The 20,000-nt window shown below is 47.3% G+C and overlaps 4 protein-coding genes across 4 annotated transcripts in view; 2 read left to right on the top strand and 2 right to left on the bottom strand.

Annotated features, from left to right (window-relative positions):
• Positions 1-795, bottom strand: part of EAH_00032820 (hypothetical protein, conserved) — a gene marked incomplete at both ends in the record, with an annotated part of 2,590 nt that extends 1,795 nt beyond the window's left edge. Inside the window, 2 exons of the mRNA XM_013395945.1 lie at positions 205-500; positions 702-795. Coding sequence (XP_013251399.1) covers positions 205-500; positions 702-795 — 390 coding nt within the window. The remainder of the gene's footprint in view (positions 1-204; positions 501-701) is intronic.
• A 924-nt stretch (positions 796-1,719) lies between these two features.
• On the top strand, positions 1,720-4,506 carry EAH_00032810 (hypothetical protein, conserved; the record flags this gene model as incomplete). The annotated part of the gene is made up of 5 exons (XM_013395944.1): positions 1,720-1,980; positions 2,318-2,724; positions 3,108-3,193; positions 3,483-3,560; positions 3,725-4,506. 5 exons carry the CDS (start codon positions 1,720-1,722, stop codon positions 4,504-4,506), a joined length of 1,614 nt encoding a protein of 537 aa, XP_013251398.1.
• A 1,095-nt stretch (positions 4,507-5,601) lies between these two features.
• Positions 5,602-12,681, bottom strand: EAH_00032800 (importin-alpha re-exporter, putative; the record flags this gene model as incomplete). The annotated part of the gene is made up of 13 exons (XM_013395943.1): positions 5,602-5,727; positions 5,973-6,056; positions 6,289-6,341; positions 6,466-6,763; positions 6,962-7,088; positions 7,354-7,664; positions 7,939-8,253; positions 8,700-8,859; positions 9,178-9,730; positions 10,396-10,647; positions 11,076-11,180; positions 11,430-12,179; positions 12,492-12,681. 13 exons carry the CDS (start codon positions 12,679-12,681, stop codon positions 5,602-5,604), a joined length of 3,324 nt encoding a protein of 1,107 aa, XP_013251397.1.
• Positions 12,682-17,061: 4,380 nt separating this feature from the next.
• On the top strand, positions 17,062-19,356 carry EAH_00032790 (coatomer beta subunit, putative; the record flags this gene model as incomplete). The annotated part of the gene is made up of 5 exons (XM_013395942.1): positions 17,062-17,197; positions 17,762-17,924; positions 18,574-18,700; positions 19,106-19,121; positions 19,283-19,356. 5 exons carry the CDS (start codon positions 17,062-17,064, stop codon positions 19,354-19,356), a joined length of 516 nt encoding a protein of 171 aa, XP_013251396.1.
• Positions 19,357-20,000: the final 644 nt, after the last annotated feature.

The following is a 20,000-nucleotide window of genomic DNA, read 5'->3' as shown; positions in this document are numbered from 1 at the left end:
CAACACAGCCACCCGAAATGCAAGTAGAGCAACTGACAGTGCAGCAGCAGCAGCAGCAACAACAGGACGAAAACAGCAGCAGCAACAGCAGCGGCATCAAACAGGGGAAGGGAGGCAGAAGAAGCAGCAACAACACTTGCAGCAGCAGCAGCAAGAAAACAGGTGCAGCAGCAGCAGCAGCAGCAGCAGCAGTAGGAGTCCTACCACCTGGGCGTGGAGGCGGGTTGCAGCAGCAGCATTATATTGCTGCTGCTCCTGCTGCTGCAGCTCTGCTAGCAGCAGCAAAGCCTTCTGCGGTTTATTAAGTCTGTAGAGGCAATATGCTTCTTCCAGCAGCAATGGAGGTGCAGCAGCACCACCTGCTGCTGCCTTCTGCTGCTGCTGCTGCTGCTGCTGCTGCTGCTGCCGCAGTCTTCGTATTGCTGCTCTGGCGTCTTCCCATCTGCCGATCTGCAGAGCAGCGAAGACGAGGGCCTCCGTTTGCTCCGGGCTTACTGGTACTGCACTCAAACCCTAAACCCTAAACCCTAAACCCTAAACCCTAAACCCTAAACTCTAAACCCTAGACCCCAAACTCTAAACCCTAATTTAAAACCCACATTCCCAACTCTGTTAACAGGTAAAAAAGAGCTTCCAGATTATACAGCTGCTGAGACAGGGCATTCAATTTGAGGGTTTAGGGTTTAGGGTTTAGGGTTTACGTTTGCAAGCCGCTTTAAAGGCCTTCTCAAACTCCTCCCTCGCCAGTAGATCCTCCAGCAGCGCAAACGCTTTACTCTCCTCCGCTGCCACCATTGCTGCTGCTGCTGCTGCTGCTGCTGCTGCTGCTGCTGCTGCTGCTGCTGCTGCTGGGGTTTAGGGTTGCCGCGTTGTGCGGCGGAGACCGCAGGAGGTGTCTGTACACTGCACAGCCTCAATATGATGAATAGTGGTTCTGTTGCTGCTGCTGTTGCTGTTGTTGCTGCTGCTGTTGCTGCTGTTGCAGCTCGAGGGGGTCAACTGCTGCCGGCGGACAGCAGGGTTGCTGCTGCTGCTGCTGTTGCTGCTGCTGCTGCTGATGGTGTGTCTGTGTAGTTTTTTCTTATTGTTATATTTGCAATATTCAAAGTTGTTTTTACACCCACCACTACCGACTGCGCAGCCGCAGCAGCAGCAGCAGCAGCAGCAGCAGCAGCCGCCGCGCTGCTGCTGCATGCAGCTGCTGAGCCGGAACAGCTGCTGCTGCAGTAGCAGTAGCAGCAGCCGCAGCAGCAGCAATGCTGCTAAGACTGCCTTTTACTGGAGCTTGCTGGGGAGTGAGGGGATTGAAAGAAGAAAGTAGCATATCTAATTTAATTATTTTGCTGCATAATCTTTTTTTGCTGCTGCAGCGGTTCTGACGCTGCAGCAGCAGCAACAGCGACACAGGAGGCCTCCCCACTGCAGCAGCAGCAGCAGCTCGAGCAGCAGCAGCAGCAGTCACGCCTCCTCAGCAGCAGTTGCATGCGACAAGGCCCCACTGCAGCAGCAACAGCAGCAGCAGCAGCAACTTGCATTTTCTATGTTTATAACGTTTTTCGGTGGTTTCTTCTTGGGGTGTCTTGTCAGCTCGGCCTCCTGCAGCAGCAGCAGCAGCAGCAGCGGCAGCAGCAGCGGCAGCGGCAGCAGCAGCAGGAGCAGCGGCAGCAACCGCAGCAGCAGAATTATTATCTCTGCCTCTAAAGGAGACTGACTGAGACGATGGACGCGGGGGTTTTACTCAGCAGCAGCAGCAGCAGCAGCAGCAACATGCCGCTGCTGCAGCGTGTGGTTACAGCAGAAGAAATAGCAGCAGATACAAGGCTATTTGCTGCTTTTCAGTGGGCAATAGGCATTGGAGAAGCGCAGCAAATACTCACTCGCCCAGAAGAAGAGGCTGCTGCTGCTCCTGCTGCTGCTGCAGCAGATCAGGAGCAGCAGCAGCAGGAGAAGCCAACCATCAAATTCAGAGGTTGGGAACCTGTAAGACTATCAACAGCAGCAGCAACAACAACAACAACAACAACAACAGCAACACAAACAGCAACAACAGCAGCAGCAGCAACCTGAACACGAATAGCTGCTGCAGCAGCATCAACAGCAGCAGCAGCACCACCACCATCTGCATCATCATCAGTAGCAGTATCATCAGCACTCAGCAGCAGCAGCAGCAGCAGCAGCAGCAGCGTCCCCATAAGCAGCACTCCCATAAGCAGCATCAGCAGCAACACCCTCATAAGCAGCATCGGCATCAGCAGCATAAGCAGCATCAGCAGCAGCAGCAGCAGGAGGCTAGAGAGATGTGTGTTTGTGTGTACAGGGCCCCAAGTGGTCAGCAGCAAACCGCAGGAGGATTGCGAAGGCCCTCAGCAGCGTGCTGCAGGAACCCTGTCGCGCTATCCTTTGTCCTTCGCCTTGGGAAGAAGACAGCAGCAGCAGCAGCAGCAGCAGCAGCAGCAATGGGGGCGGCAGCTCTGGCGGATGCAGCAGCGTCAATAGCAGCCAGCAGCAGCAGCAACAGCACCATCATCATCATTCCCAGGCAAGCAGCAGCAGCACCTGCAGCAGCAACAGCAGCAGCAGCAGCAGCAGCAGCAGTATGATGGCTGGTGCGGTTTCTCCTTTGGGGCTGAGGCTTGAAGTGAAGGACATAGGTCTTGTTGCTGCTGCTGTTGATGTCTGCATTATAAAAGAAGCAAAGGGCAGAGCCTTTGTACCCTTCCACACGTATGTAGCTGCTGCTGCTGTTGCTGCTGCTGTTGCTGCTGCAGCTGTTGCTGCTGCTGATACATATATCTTGCTGCTTGCGCTGCTATTGTTGCTGTTGCTGCTGATGTTACTGCTGCTGTTTATATTCTTCTTTTGCTGCTGCATCTGCTGCTGCTGCTGCTGCTGCTCTTCCTCCGCTGCTAGTAGAACTGTTACAACACCACGTATAACATCTGCTGCTGCTGCTGCTGCTGCTGCTGCTGCTGCTGCTGTATATTTGATTGCTGCAGGGGTTTGACAATGCTTGAAGATGCAGTGGGTTTAGTGCAGGTGCAGGTAGATACATCAGCTGTCTCTGCACTTACAATGCGCAAGCTGTTTGTCTTCGGGTGTATCGCCAGCTTGCTTAAGGAGACACCTATCTCTGTCTTTCTTACAGACTTTGTCTCTTCTGCTATTAAAGCCTCTGTTTGTAGAGGGCCCAGAGGTATGCTGCTGCTGCTGCTGTTGCTGCTGTTGTTGCTGCTGCTGCTGCTGTTGTTTCTCCTGCTGCTGCTGTTGCTGCTGTTGCTGCTGCTGCTGTTTGTGCTGCTGCTGGTGCTATTGTTGCTGCTGTTGTTTGTGCTGTTGTTGTTGCTGATGTTGTTGCTGCTGTTGCTGCTGGGACTGCTGTTGACGTTTCTGCCCTTGCTGTTGCTTCGGTCTCTCTTGCTGCTGCTGCTGCTGCTCTCCTTTTGTTTAGGGTTTAGGGTTTAGGGTTTAGGGTTTGTGTTTAGGCGTCCCTTTGATGGTTTACGAGCGGCTGTCTCTCGATGCATTTGCACGCGAACTTCACCTGGGACACAAAAAACAAAGTCTGCTGCTGCTGTTGCTGCTGCTGCTGCTGCTGCTGCTGCTGCTGCTGCTGCTCTTGCTGCTGCTCTTGCTGCTGTTGTTGCTGGTACTGTTGTTGGTTTTGTTGTTTCTGCTGCTGTTGTTGTTGCTGCTGCTGTAGTCTTTTCTGCTGTTGCTGTGTCAGCGTTTGCTGCTTCCACAGACTTAAATGCTTTTGCTGCTGCTTTTGCTGTTGTTGCTGTTGCTGCTGCAGCTGTTGCTTCTAAGGCAGTAGGCGAGGCGCTGCGTCGCCTGAAGATCGGGTGGGTGATGCCGCTAGGGAGAATGCGTCTACCTTTTGAGAGCAGCAGCAGCAGCAGCATTAAGCCACGAGCTGCAGCAGCTGCCGCTGCAGCAGCAGCAGCTGCTGCTGCTGCCGCAGGTACTGCAGCTGCACCACCGGGACAGCAGCAGCAGCAGCAACAGCTGCAGCAGGATGGACTAGCTGCAGGCGATGCTGCAGTTGCAGCAGCAGCTGCAGCAGCAGCAGCAGCAGCTACTGCTGCTACTCCTATCCCTAAGAAGAGAGGTCGCGCGAAGCAAGAGCAGCAGCAGCAACAGCACGGGCAGGGGAAGCGGCAGCAGCAGCAGCAGCAGACTGAAGGACAAGCAGCAGTAGCAGCAGCAGGAACGAAGGTGAAGGTTGATGACGCTGCTGCAGCAGCAGCACAACCGCGACTCACCAACGGCCCCACAGCACCAGCAGCAGCAGCAGCAGCAGCAGATGAGAGCTCGAGTGAAGAAGAAGACAAGCCGCAGCAGCACGTCAGCAAGAAAGGGAAGAAGGTAATAATGCCTTCAGGCCTGTCAAAGTCTGCAGATACACCCCAGCAGCATCACCGCATGCAGCAGCAGCAGCAGCAGCAGCAGCAGCAGCCGGTCCCCATGGATAGTTCAGATGACTCGAGCGACGAAGACGACAATTGAAGTGCAACAGCAAATATTGCTGCAGCACATGCAGCAGCAGAAACAGCAGCAGCAGCAGCAGCAGAGTCAAAGGCTGCTGCTGCTTTTTTTCGCAGCAGCAGCAGCAGCAACTGCTGCTGCTGCTACAGGGAGCAGCAGCTCCGCCCCACATACATACGTAACCCATTTGTATTCTGCAGCAGCAGCAGCATTTGCTACTGCTCCTGCTGTTGCTGCTGCTGCCGAGGCAGTGTATGTGTTTCTTCGCTTCTTATCGTTATTATAAGCAGCAGCAGCAGCAGCAGCAGCAGCAAAAGTAGCAGTAGCTGCTGCTGCATCCTTTCAGTGAATCTGCATGCGCAGGCAGCAAATTGAAGCTGTTGGGGCTTCATGCTGCTGCTGCAGTCATCTTAGCAGCAGCAGCAGAAGCAGCAGCAACAGCAACAGCAGCAACGTTGCTGCTGATGCTGCTCTTCAGAGACTGCGCATTTGCAAGCATTCAAATTGACGTCGTTGGCTATCTTTGCTGTTGCTACTGTTGCTGCTGTTGCTGCTGCTGCTGCTTCTGCTGTTTTGTTGCTGCTGCTGTTTACACGCTGCTGCTGCTAGGTCGGTGGCGAGCAGCTATCTGGTGCTACTGCTTCCCTAGCCGTGGCTGCTGCTGCTGCTGCTGCTGCTGCTGCTACTTTCTTAGGTTCTTGCTGCTGCTAGCGCTGCTAATAATCTTGCTGCTACTGCTACCGCTGCTACTGCTGCTGCTAAGGGAGGCGTGCTGTATCTCGCTTTTGCTGAACTGAAGGGCTATGCCGTTGCTGCTGCTGCTGCTGCTGCTGCTGCTGCTGCTGCTGCTAGTGCATGCACAATGTCTATTGGAGTAAATTAAACAAATAATTCAACAGCAGCAAAGAACGGCAGCAGAAACCATACGCCCTCCGTTCTGCTGCTGCTGCTGTTGCTGCTGCAGCTGCTGCTGCAGCCACGCGCGAAAATTTCCTTTGAAACACCCAGCTATTGCTGTTGCTGCTGCTGGCGTTGCTGCAGTTGCAGTAGCAGCAGCAGCAGCAGCGGATTCTGCTGCAGCGGCAGCAGCATCATCAGTTCATTCTGCTGCTGCTGCTAGGCAAGCAGCTGCAGCAAAGCAGAGCTCTGGTTGCCGGTTGCTGCAGCAGTTTGCTGTATCTTGGGAAGGAGAGGAGACAGCGCAGAACGAAGGGCCCCACGAAGGTCAACAACGTCATCTAGCTGCAGCAACAGCAGCAGCAGCAGCAGATGCGCAGCAATCTATGTGCAGCAGCAGCACACAGCAACGGATGAAGCCGCAGCAGCAACAGCAACAACAGCAGCACCGGCAGAAGCGGCAACAGCAGCAGCAGCAACAACAACAGCAGCAGCAGCAACAGCAGCAGTAACAGCAGCATCAGCAGCAGCAGCAGCAACAGCAGCAGTAACAGCAGCATCAGCAGCAGCAACAGCAGCAGCAAACATACATAATCATTGATTGGTGCGCTATCTGCAATCGCAAGCCGAGAGAAACTAACGTCGAAGTCAGCCCGCTGATCAGCGCCATCCCCCTGAAACAGCAGCAGCAGCAACAGCAACAGCAGCAGCAACAACAGCAGCAGCAACAGCAGCAGCAGCAGCAACAGCAGCAGAAACAGAACAGCGTTTCAACACGCAGTAGCAGCAACGCCGCGCATATACTCCTGTAGTGCTGGTTTCGCTGCAGGTGCTGACACGCTGATTCAATCTGCTGCTGCTGCTGCTGTCACTAATGCTGCTGCTGCTGCTGCTGATAAGGCTCACCTCTTCATCCGCATCAAGGAATCTGGCGGCCCTCAACTCGGCCCTTGTTGTTGCTGCAGCAGGACAGCAGCAGAACAAGCAGGGGTGTTTGTTGCCGCTGTTATACGTGCAGCAGCAGCAGCAGCAGCAGCAACAGCAACAGCAGCAGCAGCGACAGCAGCAGCATCAGCAGCGGACTTTGAGAGTTGAAGTCATGACCCTTGATGAGGATCTCGAGCGTCTCTAATATTTGCTGCAGTATCTGCGGGTCTGCTACTGCAGCAGGAGCTCCAGCAGCACCAGCAGCAGCAGCAGCAGCAGCAGCAGCAAGACGCGCCATCCCCAGCAAGAAGACCTTCCTCCTCCCCAAAGAACAGCCTGAAGCTAATGTCTCTTTTATAGAAGCTATAAATATAGCAGCAACCACTTGCTGCAGCAAACCCTGCTGCAGCTGCTCCAATCCGCTTGGTAACGCCAGCAAATCGGGTGTACGACACTGCAGCAGCAGCAGCAGCAGCAGCAGCAGCAGCAACAGCAACAGGCGTTTTCTTAATATCTATCGCTGTCTTTTTTTTCGCTTTCCTCTCAGTTGCATTTATACACTCAACTTATTTAATTTAACTAATTAATTTATTTAATTAATTAATTTATTTAATTTATTTATTTAATTTTATTTATTTATTTACTTCTTTACCTGGAACAGCAGCAAAGTGTGGGTCAGAAGACAGTTAAAATTTTTCTGCTGCAGTTGATGCGCCCTCCTCAGCAGCACCGTCAGCAAAGTAGTAAATAGCTGCCGATACACCTCAAAATCCATAAACCTGCAGCAGCAGCAACAGCAGCAGCAGCAGCAACAAGCAGCACATACAGCAGTAACATATGTAGCAGCAACTGCAGCAACAAGCTGCAGCACATGATACAACCCAGCCCTCACTAGTAACTGCTGTTGCTGCTGCTGCTGCTGCTGTTGTTGTTGCTGCTGCTGCTGCTAATTGGTGAATATCTCTTCGGCTAATACATCGAATTATCAAAGCTGATGTCCCCCTACTGCTGCTGCTGCTGCTGCTGCTGCTGCTGCTGCTGTACCTGATGATTGCATTGAGTAAGTCGAAGCCACAGGAAGCCAGGCGTTTATGATACAGACAGAATTGAGTCCTTTCGAAGAGTGCAGCAATACGCTGGTGCAGCAGCTGCTGCAGCTGCAGCTGCTGCTGCTGCTGTTGCTGCTGCTGCAGCTGCTGCAGGAAGATCGAAACCAGCTTCACAAGCGCAGGCACGTTGCCTTGAGATGCACCCCATAGCTGCTGCTGCAGCAAATGTTGCAGCAGCTCAACATACACCTCATTGCTGCCCAGCGTTCCTGCCTTTGACGCCCCCTCCAGCAGCACACCAACAATCTGCAGCAGCAGCAGCAGCAGCAAATGCAAATGCAGCAGCAGCAGATGAAACATCAAGTGCAGGTACAGCAGCAAAGATAAAGCAGCAACAGCAGGTGGAGGGGCATACGCTGCAGCAACAGCAACAGCAGCAGAAGCAAGGACAGCCGACGCAGTACCAACAGCAGCAGCAGCAGCAGCAGCAACAGCAGCAGCAGCAGCAGCAGCATGCCTGGAAGCAGTAGGGAGTAAACTCATGCTGGCCCTGTTGAATAAGAACAGAGAGCACAGGCACCACTTGGCCCTCAACTAGCTGCTGCTGCTGCTGCTGCTGCTGCTGTTGGTCTGCTGCTGCTGCTGCTGCAGCAGGCTGCTGCGAAGCAATACGGCATATAGCGGCGAGGCTTTCAAATAAGTAGTGGGAATAGACAGGGTTTCCGGGTTGTGCTGCTGCTGCTTTGATCCGCTGCAGCAGCAGCAGCAGCAGCTGCTGCAGCTCTGGTGCTGCTGCTCTCCCCAACCGCAGCAGCAAACGCGTCAGTGCCTTCAAACTAAATTCATTTTCGCTGTCTCCGTACTCTTGCAAAGAGCGGCGCAAAGAAGACAAGCACTGAAGCAGCAGCAGCAGCAGCAGCAGCAAAAGCAGCAGCAGCAAAAGCAGTAGCAGCAAAAGCAGTAGCAGACGCAGAGGCAGCAGGAGCAGCAGCAGAAGCAGCAGCAACAGGAGCAGCAAAGGCAGCAGCAAACAAACAGAGAAGACAGCACAGAAACAGAAGCCATAAGGAACCCCCTTCTGCTGCTGTTGCTGCTGCTGGTTGTGATGCTGATGCTGCTGCTGCTATTACGGCTGCTGCTGCTAATGCTAACGCTGAGCTATTGACAGCAGCAGAAACAAAACTAGCAGCAGCAACACCAGCGGCAGTAGCAGCAACACGAACAGCAACAGCAGCAACCTCAGCAGCAACACCACCACCACCAACGGCAGCAGCAGCAGCAGCAGCAGCAGCAACACCACCACCAACAGCAGCAGCAACAGCAGCAGCAGCAGAGCATTACATTGAGAAGCAGCGTTTGGTTCTGCAGCGGATCGGCTGATGGATTTGCTGCAGCAGGCAGCAGCAAAACCTTATGCATGCAAAAAGCAGCAAAGGCGCGGAGACACAGATCAGGAGACAGCAGCAAAGCAGCAGCAGGAGACAAACTCCTCGCCAACAAGCTGCAGACAACAGCAACAGCAGCAGCAGCAGCAGCAGCAGAAGCAGCAACATCAATAGTGTTAGCGGTACCTGCTGCAGTCGCAGTACTTCAGGCGGCAGCAAAACAAAGACAGCAGCAGCAGCAGAAACAGATTACGCAGCAACAACAGCAGCAACAAGAGTAGCACCAGAAGCAGCAACTGCAGCAGCGCCAGCAGCAACAGCAGCAGCTGCAACAGCAACAACACCAGCACCGCAGCACCAACACTAGCAACACTAGCAAGAGCAGCAGCAGCAGCATCAGAAGCAGCAGCAGCAGAAGCAAGAAGATTGCTTACTCAGGTGGCAGCTGCTTCTTAAAGTGTGCGAGGAACTTGAGAGCTGCTGCTGCAGCAAGCGGCGACCGTTTGGTCTGCTGCTGCTGCGGCTGTTGCTGCTGCAGCAGCAGCAGCTGCTGCTGCTTTTCAAGCTCCTTTGCAAGGTGTGCATTATAGAAGTTGACGAGATCAGCAGCAGAGGGCGTCTGTGCTGCTGCTGCTGCTGCTGCAGGGCCTGCTGCTGCTGAAGTTGTAGCAGCAGCAGCAGCAGCAGCAGCAGATTGAGGTGAAGATCTCGAAGCAAGAGACATCATAACAAAGGCTGAAGACTCTATTAGCCTAGCTCCTCTGTCTGTGTCTGCACCACCTGCTGCTTGTGCATCTGCAGCAAGCTGCTGCACTAGCAGCAGCAGCAGCTGCTGCAGCTGCTGCTGTTGCTGCTGCTGCTGCTGCCTCATTAACCCTTTTATTAAATCAAATACACTACTCCGCCGAGGTAAATGTAAACACAAAGAAATACTCTCAACATCTCTGCGAACAAACTCTAAGGGGGACTCCTGCAGCAACTCGAGATCTATAAACAAACAAATACAGAAAAACTAATATATTAATGCTTATATAAATATATTAATGTACATATAAATATATTAATTAATATAGTAATGTAAATATAAATATATTAATTAATATATTAATGCTTATATAAATATATTAATTAATTTATTAATGTTTATATAAATATATTAATTAATTTATTAATGTTTATATACATATATTAATTAATATACTAATGAATATATATATTATATTTAATATATGTTAATATATTAATGCTTATATAAATATATTAATTAAGATAGTAATGTTTATATAAATATATTAATTTATTAATGTATATGTCAATATATATGTAAATTAACTAATAGAGTAAATTAATGAAGATACGTGCATATATATATGTATATATTTATATATATTATATATATTATATATATTATATACATTTATATACATTTATATACATTTATATATATATTAGATTTATTTATTTATATTTATTTTTAATTATCTATAATTATTTATTTACATCTGATCAATTACAACAATTAATTAATTAATTAATTATTAATTAATTAATTAATTAATTAATTAATTAATTATTAATTAATTAATTAATTAATTTATTATTTTATTTATTTATTTTATTTATTTATTTATTTATTTTATTTATTTATTTACCTCTGTCTCTGAGCGGGATGTTGGGTATAACAACTTCTGTAATAATTTGTCTTAGCAGATTTTCATCTTTAAAGGGGTTTGCTGGGCTTTGCTGCAGCTGCTGCAGCTGCTGCTGCAGCTGCTGCTGCTGCACTCCAAACGCTGCTGCAGCAGCAGCAAACTGCTGCGGTAGACGAGCAGCCTCCCAGTTTGTTGCTGCTGCTGCACTGATGCATTCTGCTGCTGCAGCCAGCAGCAAATCAAACCGCGGCGCTGTACTCAACGAACGCATAGCAAACCAAACTAAGCAGCAGCAGCAGCAGCAGCAGCAGCAGCAGCAGCAAATGAGGAAGATGAAACATTAAAAAAAGGCGAAGCAATCCATTGGGACCGCAACAGCAGCAGGACGAGCAGCAGCAACAACAGCATCAGCAGCATAAGCAGCAGCAACAACAGCAGCAGCACCAATAGCAGAAGTAACAGCAGCAGCAACAACAGCAGCAGCAGCAACAGCAGCAGCAACAACAGCCGCAGCAACAACATCAGCAGCAACAACAGCGGCAGCAACAACAGCAGCAGCAACAGCAGCAGCAACAACAGCAGCAGCAGCAACAGCCACAACAGCAGCAGCAGCATAAGCAGCAGCAACAACAGCCACAACAGCCCAAACAACAACAACAACAGCAGCAGCAGCAGCAGACCTGCATGCACGATGAGGCCTATGAAAGGCTGTATTTCTTCTTGATATTTATATAAGTACAGCCGCAAGGCATCACAGATGACTCCTTTTAAGTGCAGCAAACCACCTGCAGCAAAACAAATGCAAAACAAAACTATCCTGCTGCTGCTGCTGCTGCTGCGGATGCTGATGATGATGCTGCTGATGCTGCTGCTAATGGATCCGGTGCTGCTGCTTTAGTTTGGGATCTCTGCTGCTTCTGTTGCTGCTACTGTTGCTGTTGCTGCTGCTGCTGCTGCTGTTGTTGCTGCTGCTGCTGCTGCTGCTGCTGCTGTTGCTGCTGCTGCAGATGTTGATTGCTCTGTTTAAGCCCTACGATCTGTATCATCATCGTCGTCTGCTGCGTCTGCCTCATTGCTGCTGTTGCTGCTGCTGAGGTGTACAGGCAGCTGCAGCAGCTGCAAGAAGCCCGAAACAAAGACAGATAAATTATCCTCTAAGTATTCGGGTAGATCAACAGAAGACAGAGATATAAATATTTTAATACAAAGTGTTGCTGCTAGAAGTGCAGCATCTAATCGGTCTGCTGCTGCTGCTGCTGCTGCTCCTGTGTTGGGGGCCTGCTGCTGCTGTTGCTGCTGCTGCAGCAGCAGCACCTGCTGCACAGAGAAAATGTATGCAGACAGCAGCGGCTCCTGCAGTTGATTTAGAATCTGCTGCAGCTGCAGCAGCACTTCTTCAGCCCTTGGTGTTTGTCTATACTTCTTCGTCAGTGCATGCACAGTGGTTAGGCAGCAGCAGAGCTGCTGCAGCAGCTGCTGCTGCTGCTCAGGAGGTATCGGCTGCATCTGCTGCTGCAGCAGTTGCTGCGGATGAGGCAGCTGCAGCTGCTGCAGCAAACTAGGCAGCAGCTCCTCCCATTCTAGAGGGAAATCTGCTGCTGCAACTAAGCGAAGACAATCTGCTAGCTGAGCTCGGACACCTGCAGGCTGCTGCTGCTGTTGCTGCTGCTGCTGCAGCAGCAGCAGCTGCTGCTTCAGCAGCAAACGATCTGCTGCACATACACCACCCTCAGATTCGTCTAAGTCCCAAAGCCTTCGAATATAATTCTTCAGGTATATTGCAGCTGCACATACACCCCAACGCACACACACACACACAAGTATGCATGCACTCATTTGCTGCTGCTGCTGCTGCTGCTGCTGCTGGTGCTGCTGCTGGTGCTGGTGGTGCTGCTGCTGATGGCGCTGCTGGTGTTATTAGTGCTGCTGCTGCTGCTGCTCCTAGATCTGCTGCTGCTCGAGCTGCTGCTGCAGAAGACAGGTGAGTCGATGTGTTATACAGCAGCACGAAAGCTTGTTGTTGTTGTTGCTGCTGCTGCTGCTGCTGCTGGTGCTGCTCCTCCTGAGTTGTTGTTGCTGCTGCTGCTGATGCATACCTGCATGCTTGACAGCAGGATCTGTATCAGCGTTCATCAGCAGCAGCAAACCCTGCAGGAAGTGCTGCTGCTTTGTTAGGGCTTGCAGCTCTGCCTCTGCTGTCCTTACAGCATCAGGGTTTGGTAGCAGCGTCTGCTGCAGCAGCTGCTGCAGCAGCTGCAGCTGCTGCTGCTGCTGCTGCTGCTGCATGATTCAACAACAAACGCAAGCTTCAGCTGCAGAAGCCGCCCGGTGGGGGGGCGAGACCCTTGGGGGGCGGTTTAGGGTTTGGGATTTAGGGTTTAGGGTTTAGGGTTTAGGGTTTAGGGTTTTCAACAAAATCTATGCACAAACCCCAATCGAGAAACAAACCATTCGATGCTTTTAGCGGCAGCTGCTGCAGCCGCCACACCCAGACGCATGCAACAGCAGCAGCAGCTGCTGCTGCTGCTGCAGCAGTAGCAGCAGCAAATGATGCTGCTGCAATGTATCTGCGTTGTTTATCTATTTTAATATATGTTCTAAGTAGATACATGCAAAAATATCTTTAAACTGAGGCTGGGATAGCAGCTTAATGATAAATGTTCTACTGCTTAATGTTAAGGGTTTAGGGTTTAGGGTTTAGGGTTTAGGGTTTAGGGTTTGGCGGTGGGTGGTGACCGTCATCTTTGCCTAGGCATCCTGTGCTGCTGATTTTGAGTGTTTATTGAATATTATAAAAATAAATTATATTTATTTTCTTTTAAATCTTTAATATCAATTTTTGTGTATATATTTATCTGCTTAAAGCATCAACACCATCCGCTGCCGCTGCTGCTGCTGCTGCTGCTGCTGCTGCCGTTGTTGCTGTTGCTGTTGGGGTGTCTATACAGGAGAATATGTCTGTCCGTTGTTTGCATTTATTAATTAAACATTCAGGCTCACGTAACCCAATAAGTAGAAGAACAGGTGCAGCAATAACACGTAGTCGTGCTGAAGCAGAAGAAGAGCTGCAGCAGTTGCTGCAGCAGCTGCAGCAACTGCAGCACGATCAGCAGCAGCTGCAGCAAACCTTTGCTGCTCTAGCGCAGCAACATAGTGACTGCGGCTCCTTCTCTAGAGGCGGAGACTTAGGGTTTTTTACTAGAGGGCAGATGCAGCAGCCGTTTGAAGCTGCAGCATTTAATCTCGACGTCGGAGAGCTGAGCAGCATTGTACATACAGACAGCGGTGTGCATATCATTCTCAGAATTGCTTAATATTATTATTATTATTATTATTATTCAGCAGCAGCAGCAGCAGCAGGGGGAGCAGCAGCAGCAGCAGCAGGGGCTGCAGCAGCAGCAGAAGAAGCAGCAGCCCAGAAGAAACGCCACCTGCAGCAGCAGCAATACTGCAGCAGCAGAAACAGCAGCAACAGCAGCAGCAACTTCAACAGCAGCAAGAACAGCAGCAATACAGCAGCAGCAACAGCAACAGCAGCAGCAGCAGCAGCAGGAAGCACAAGATGGAGCGCATAGAGTTTGAAGTATTTGGGAAAGTGCAGGGGGTTTACTTTCGGGTGTATACGCAAAAGGAGGCCCAGAGGTAAACCCTAAACCCTAAACCCTAAACCCTAAACCCTAGGGTTTGATGCATATATCAGTTATCTGAGGGTTTGTTTGTGCGTTTGTTTGCGTCTGTTTCATTCTTTAATCTGCAGTTTATTTCTATTTATTTTTTCTCATTTATTTTTATTTAATTTGTTTTATTTATTTAATTAATTAATTAATTTTATTTATATTTATTATTTATTTATTTATTTATTAATATGTTCTTTGCATACTTATTATATTTGTTTATTTTTTATTTATCTAAGCATTTATTTGTTTAATTTATATATTTTTATAATTTATTTATTTATTTCTCCGCATCAATATTATTTATTTATTTATTTATTTATTTATTTATTTATTTAATAATTAATTAATTAATTAATTTATTTGTCTATTTAATTTGTTTATTTAATTAATTTATTTATTTGTTTAATTTGTTTATTTAATTAATTTATTTATTAATACTTTCGCTAATTTATTTTTTTGTTGTTTAGTTTGTTTATACATTTAATTAATTAATTAATTTTATTTTGCCTATACAATTATTAATTAATTAATTTGTTTGTTTATTTGTTTGCATAATTAATTAAATAATTAATTAATTAATTTATTTATTTATTTAATTTGTTTATATAATTATTAATTAGTATATTTATTTATTTGTTTAAACAACTCCTTTACTTACATATTTATTTAATGTGTTAATACAATCATTTTTTCTTTAAATAAATAAATAAATAAATAAAATAAATATATTTATTTATTTATTTATTTTATTTATTTATTTGTTTGTTTGTTTTAGGCTTGGTTTGGTCGGCTACGTAGAAAATACAGAGCAGGGGACAGTTAGATGCGTGTGCGAGGGTTTAACTCAAACCCTAGAAGGGTTTAGGGTTTGGTTAGGAGAGAAAGGAAGCCCGATGAGTAAACCCTCAAGAGTTGAAGTGAAGCAGAGACAGCCTATTCAGCAAACCTCTTATACAGACTTCATTATCAAGAGAAAGCCTAAACCCTAAACCCTAAACCCTAAACCCTAGTCCCTAGAAGGGTTTAGGGTTTGGTTAGGAGAGAAAGGAAGCCCTTTAAAAAAATAAAACAAACAAATAATTATTAAGGTTTCTGTTGCTGTTTTTTTTATTGCTGCTTGATTTGCTGCTGTATTTGTTGCTGCTGCTGCAGCAATGTTGTTGCTGGATTAGCTGCTGCTTTTGTTGCTGCTGCTGCTGCATTAGTTGCTGCTGCTGCTGCTGCATTTGCACTTGCTGTTACAGCATTTCCTGCTGCTTCAGTTGTTGCTGCTGCAGCACTTGCTGCTGCATTTGCTAACTGCAGCAGCAGCAAATTGCTGCAGCATATGCTGCTGCTGCTGCAGTTATTTCAGAAGCAGCATTGTTTATTAAATTAAAGAATAAATATTACTAGGGGACCCACAACGCAAAATAATGTGCTGCTGCTGCAGTTGCTGCTGCTGCAATTGCTCCTGCTGCAGTCGCTGCTCCTACAGTACTTGCTGCTATTGCAATTAGAGGTGCTGCTGCTGCAGCACCTGCTGCTGCAGCACCTGCTGCTGTAGTGATAGTTGTTGCTGTTGCTGCATTTGTTGCAGTTGCTGCTGCAGCAGCACTTGCTGTGTGCTATTGTATCTTGTCGCAGCAGCTTAAGTGATAGTTGCTGCTTCTGCATTTGCTGCTGCTGCTGTTGCTGCTGCACTTCCTGCTGCTGTGACTCGAGCTGTAGTTGCTGTTGCTGCTGCACATTTTTGTGTTGCTGCAAGTGCTGCTGCTGCTGCCTAACCGTGTGCTAGTTGCTGCTGCTGCATTTGCTGCTGCTCCAGCTGCAACTGCTGCTGACTGTGGTGTTTAGGGTTTAGGGTTTAGGGTTTAGGGTCATCACATTATATTATACCTCCCTTCTTGTTTTACTTAAATTTGTTTGTTTATTTATAAAATAATATATAGGCTTTCTTTCATATTGTTTTTGCTTCTTTATTTGCTGTTTTTCTTGTGGCTGCACTTGTTGTTGTTGTTGTTGTTGCTGCTGCTGCTGCAGTTTGCATGCGTTTGTTTGTTTGTTTCTTTTCTTTATTCGTTAGTTTGCTGTTTCGCTTGATTTTCGTCTGTTTGTTTGCTGCTGCTGCTGCTGCTGCTGCTGTTTTGTGTCTCGTGTTATTCATCTGTCTCCAACAAAGAAGCAGCAGCAAAATCAGCAGCAGCTGCTGCAGTGCTGCTGCATTTGCTGCTGTTGCTGCAATAGCTGCAGCAGCAGCAGCAGCAGCAGCAGCAGGAGCAACAGCAGCACATGCTGCTGCTGCTGCTGCAGCAGCAGTTATTCTTTGGTGTGTTGCTACTGCAGTCTGGGTGCTGCTGCTACAACTGTATTAATACCTTTAAAATCAGTTTGCTGCTGCTGCTGCAGTTTGCTGCTGCTGCTGCTACTGCTACGGTTTGCTGCTGCTGCTGCAGCTGTCTGCAGCAGCAAGCACGAGAGCGATGAGATGCCTATACACCTCAGAGCTGGTAGTGTTGTCTGCTGCAGCGGCTCTTTTAAAATAGAAATAAAACTCTAAATAAATTAATTATAAATATACTTCTTTTTTCGCTCGTCTATTTGCTGCTGGTCTTCTGGGGCTGCTGCTGCAGGCAACAGCAGCAGCAGCAGCAGCCGCTGCTGCAGCACTCCCTTGTCTGTCCCAAACCCTAAACCCTAAACCCTAAACCCTAAACCCTAATTTGAGCTTTTTGCGCTCTTGGTGGTTTGCTTGCAAGTTTCCCTTCTTCGTTGCTTTTGCTGCTGCAGCAGACTACAGGCCTCTGCAGCAGCAGCTGCAGCAGCAGCAGCTGCAGCAGCAGCAACAGCAACAACAACAACAGCAGCAATTCTGGTGTCTAGACACATTATTATTTCTTGCTAACTCATCTTCATGTGGGGTTGCATTGGGAGGCGCTGGCAACCGCCCTCTTATAATCCAAACCCTAAACCCTAAACCCTAAACCCTAAACCCTAAACCCTAGTAACAATGGATCCCAACAGCAATTGCACATTGTTTATTGCTGAAGGTAAAGGGGGTCTCCCCAGCGCTGCAGCAATTCAGAAGAAGCTAGAAAACCCTCAAGATGATATTAAAGCAGAAGGCATGCAAGAGCTTATCACAGGTAAGGGTTTAGGGTTTAGGGTTTAGGGTTTACGAGTAGAGTCTCTGCAGCTTCGTGTGCCGTTTAAGGGTTTGATGTGTTTTATTCTCTAGGGTTTAATAGGGTGTGCTACGGTTTGTTTGGGTTTGTAGTGTAGGCTTACTTTTAAGGGTTTAGGGTTTAGGGTTTAGGGTTTAGGGTTTATGCCTCGCCTGAGCCTCCTCTCTTCTTTGTTAATTGTTCAGTGTGGTATATTCCCTCTTGTTTCCTAGGGTTTAGGGTTTAGGGTTTAGGGTTGATTTGGGTTTATATGGTGATGGGCGTGTATTATATTCCAGTGAAAGGGGCATTAGGGTTTAGGGTTTAGGGTTTAGGGTTTAGGGTTAATTGGGGTGTATATGGTACCTGTATTACATTACAATGAAGAGCAAATTGCTGTTTAGGGTTTAGGGTTTAGGGTTTAGGGTTTATATGATGGGTGTATCACATCACAGGGAAGAGCACATTGTTGTTTAGGGTTTTAGGGCTTAGGGCTTAGGGTTTAGGGTTTAGGGTTTAGGGTTTAGGGTTTAGGGTTTGGTGCAGGCCTTGTACAAGGAGAGCCTTTTGACTATCTTTTAGTTACTGTTATCCGCTTCTGCATTTCTAGCAGCAGCAAAAGAGTTAAAAAACTTTTTTTACTTTGTTTAGAAGTCATTCAGAAGACAGACGCTAAAGGCAAACTCAAAGAAGAACTTATACTCGTCTGGTACTAAACCCTAAACCCTAAACCCTAAGTTGTAAACGCTTAGCCTTAAACTGTAATCGGCTAAATCTAAACTGTAATCGGCTAACTCTAAACCCATTATTAAGCTGTCAACCCTAAACCCTAAACCCTAATCTGCTAACCCTAAACCCTAATGTGCTAACTCTAAACCCTAAAGTGAAGATTGCTTGCTATAAATCCTAAACCCTAATATACAAATCATAAACCCTAAACCTTAACACGCTAGCACTAAACCCTAAACCCTAAAGTGCATCGTACTGAGGCTAAACCCTCAATACTTTTCCTGTATGTCTTATCCACGTCCGAAACCCTAATCCTTTCTGCAAACCCTAAACCCTAAACCCTAAGTGCAAACCCTAAGCTGTTTCACCTCTACCTACAAAGGGTTGTTTCGGTTGGGTTTACTATCGTGTATGAGGGTTTATTAGGGTTTATTAGGGTTTATTAGGGTTTAGGGTTTACAAAACCTTGACGTTCACCAGAATGCTGCATTTTCTGTTGTTTGTTCTTGCTTGCAATTGCTACCATTTATTATTATTATTATTACTATTATTATAAGCTAAACTTTATGTTCTAGGGTTTACAGTGAAGGGTTTAGGGTTTAGGGTTTAGGGTTTAGGGTTTGATGCAGCAACGGCTTGCGCGGTGATTTATTGTCTCCAAATGAATATCTCCGCGGCGCTGCTTTGAAGTTGGTTGCGAAGATTCGGGAACAGAAGGTCGTAGAGCCCCTCCTCGAGGCTGTTGTTAAAAATCTCGTGAGGGTTTACTAGGGTTTACTAGGGTTTACTAGGGTTTGCCAGGGTTTATTAGGGTTTACTAGGGTGTATTGGGGTTTATGAGGGTTTACTAGTGTTTATTAGGGTTTATTAGGGTTTACGAGGGTTTACTAGGGTTTATTAGGGTTTATTAGGGTTTACGAGGGTTTATGAGGGCTTGTGAGGGTTTACTAGGGTTTATTACGGTTTATTAATTAGGGTTTATTAGGGTTTATTAGGGTTTATTAGGGTTTATTAGGGTTTATTAGGGTTTATTAGGGTTTATGAGGGTTTATTAGGGTTTATGAGGGTTTATTAGGGTTTATTAGGGTTTATTGGGGCTCTCCTTAAAGACCTCGCAAGCCACTGCTTATTAGGGTTTAGGGTTTAGGGTTTAGGGTTTAGGGTTTGATTGTTAAAGGTTATTATTAAGGGTATATATATTTAGAATTATTATTAAGGGTTATTATTAAGGGTATTTATTAAGGGTTATTATTAAGGATTATTAAGGGTTATTGAGGGTTTAGGGTTTAGGGTTTAGGGTTTAGGGTTTAGGGTTTAGGGTTTAGGGTTTGTGTGCAGACTCACCGGCACAGTTACGTGCGTCGCTGTGCGGTGTTTTGTGTTTTTTGTTTACTTCGATATTTTGGCTTTGAGTTTTTGCCGAATATAACGCAGCAGATTTATCAGCTGCTTTTAACGGTAGGTGTTTATTTATTTATTTATTTTATTTATTTATTTATTTATTTTGTTTGTTTATTTGTTTATTTGTTTACTTGTTTGTTTGTTTAATTTATTTATTCGTTTGTTTATATGACTCAGCAGATTTATCAGCTACTTCTTACAGTATTTGTTTCTCATGCTTCCTGCTGCCGCTGCTGCTGCTGTTGCTGCTGCTGCTGCTGCTGCTACTGTTGATGCTGCTGCTGGTGATGGTGATGGTGCTGCTGATATTGCTGTTGCTGCTGCTGTTATTGATGCTGCTGCTGGTTTTGCTGCGTATGTATATTATCTTTGCTGCTGCTGCTGCTGCTGCTGCTGCTGCTGTTGATACGTTTAGGAAGGAGATGCAAGCACCCGGCGTGCTGCATTTTTGCTGCTGCTGCATTACGACACGAAGCAAGCGTTGCTGTTTATCCAGCAGCAGCAGCAGCAGCAGCAGCAGCAGCAGCAAGCCGGGCGAGAAGGAGCAGCAGTTTTAGCAATGGATGAGGGGATGCAACTCGCTGTCTTAGAGCTGCTCAGAAAAGTCTGGAAAATGAAACTTCATGCTAGAGTATGCTGCTGCTGCTGCTGCTGC

Source organism: Eimeria acervulina, genomic scaffold, assembly GCF_000499425.1.
Source record: "Eimeria acervulina Houghton genomic scaffold, Eah_scaff321, whole genome shotgun sequence".
Classification (NCBI taxonomy): Eukaryota; Apicomplexa; class Conoidasida; order Eucoccidiorida; family Eimeriidae; genus Eimeria; species Eimeria acervulina.
Note: the sequence above shows the minus strand (reverse complement) of the source record. Positions and strands in the feature narration are given on the sequence as shown.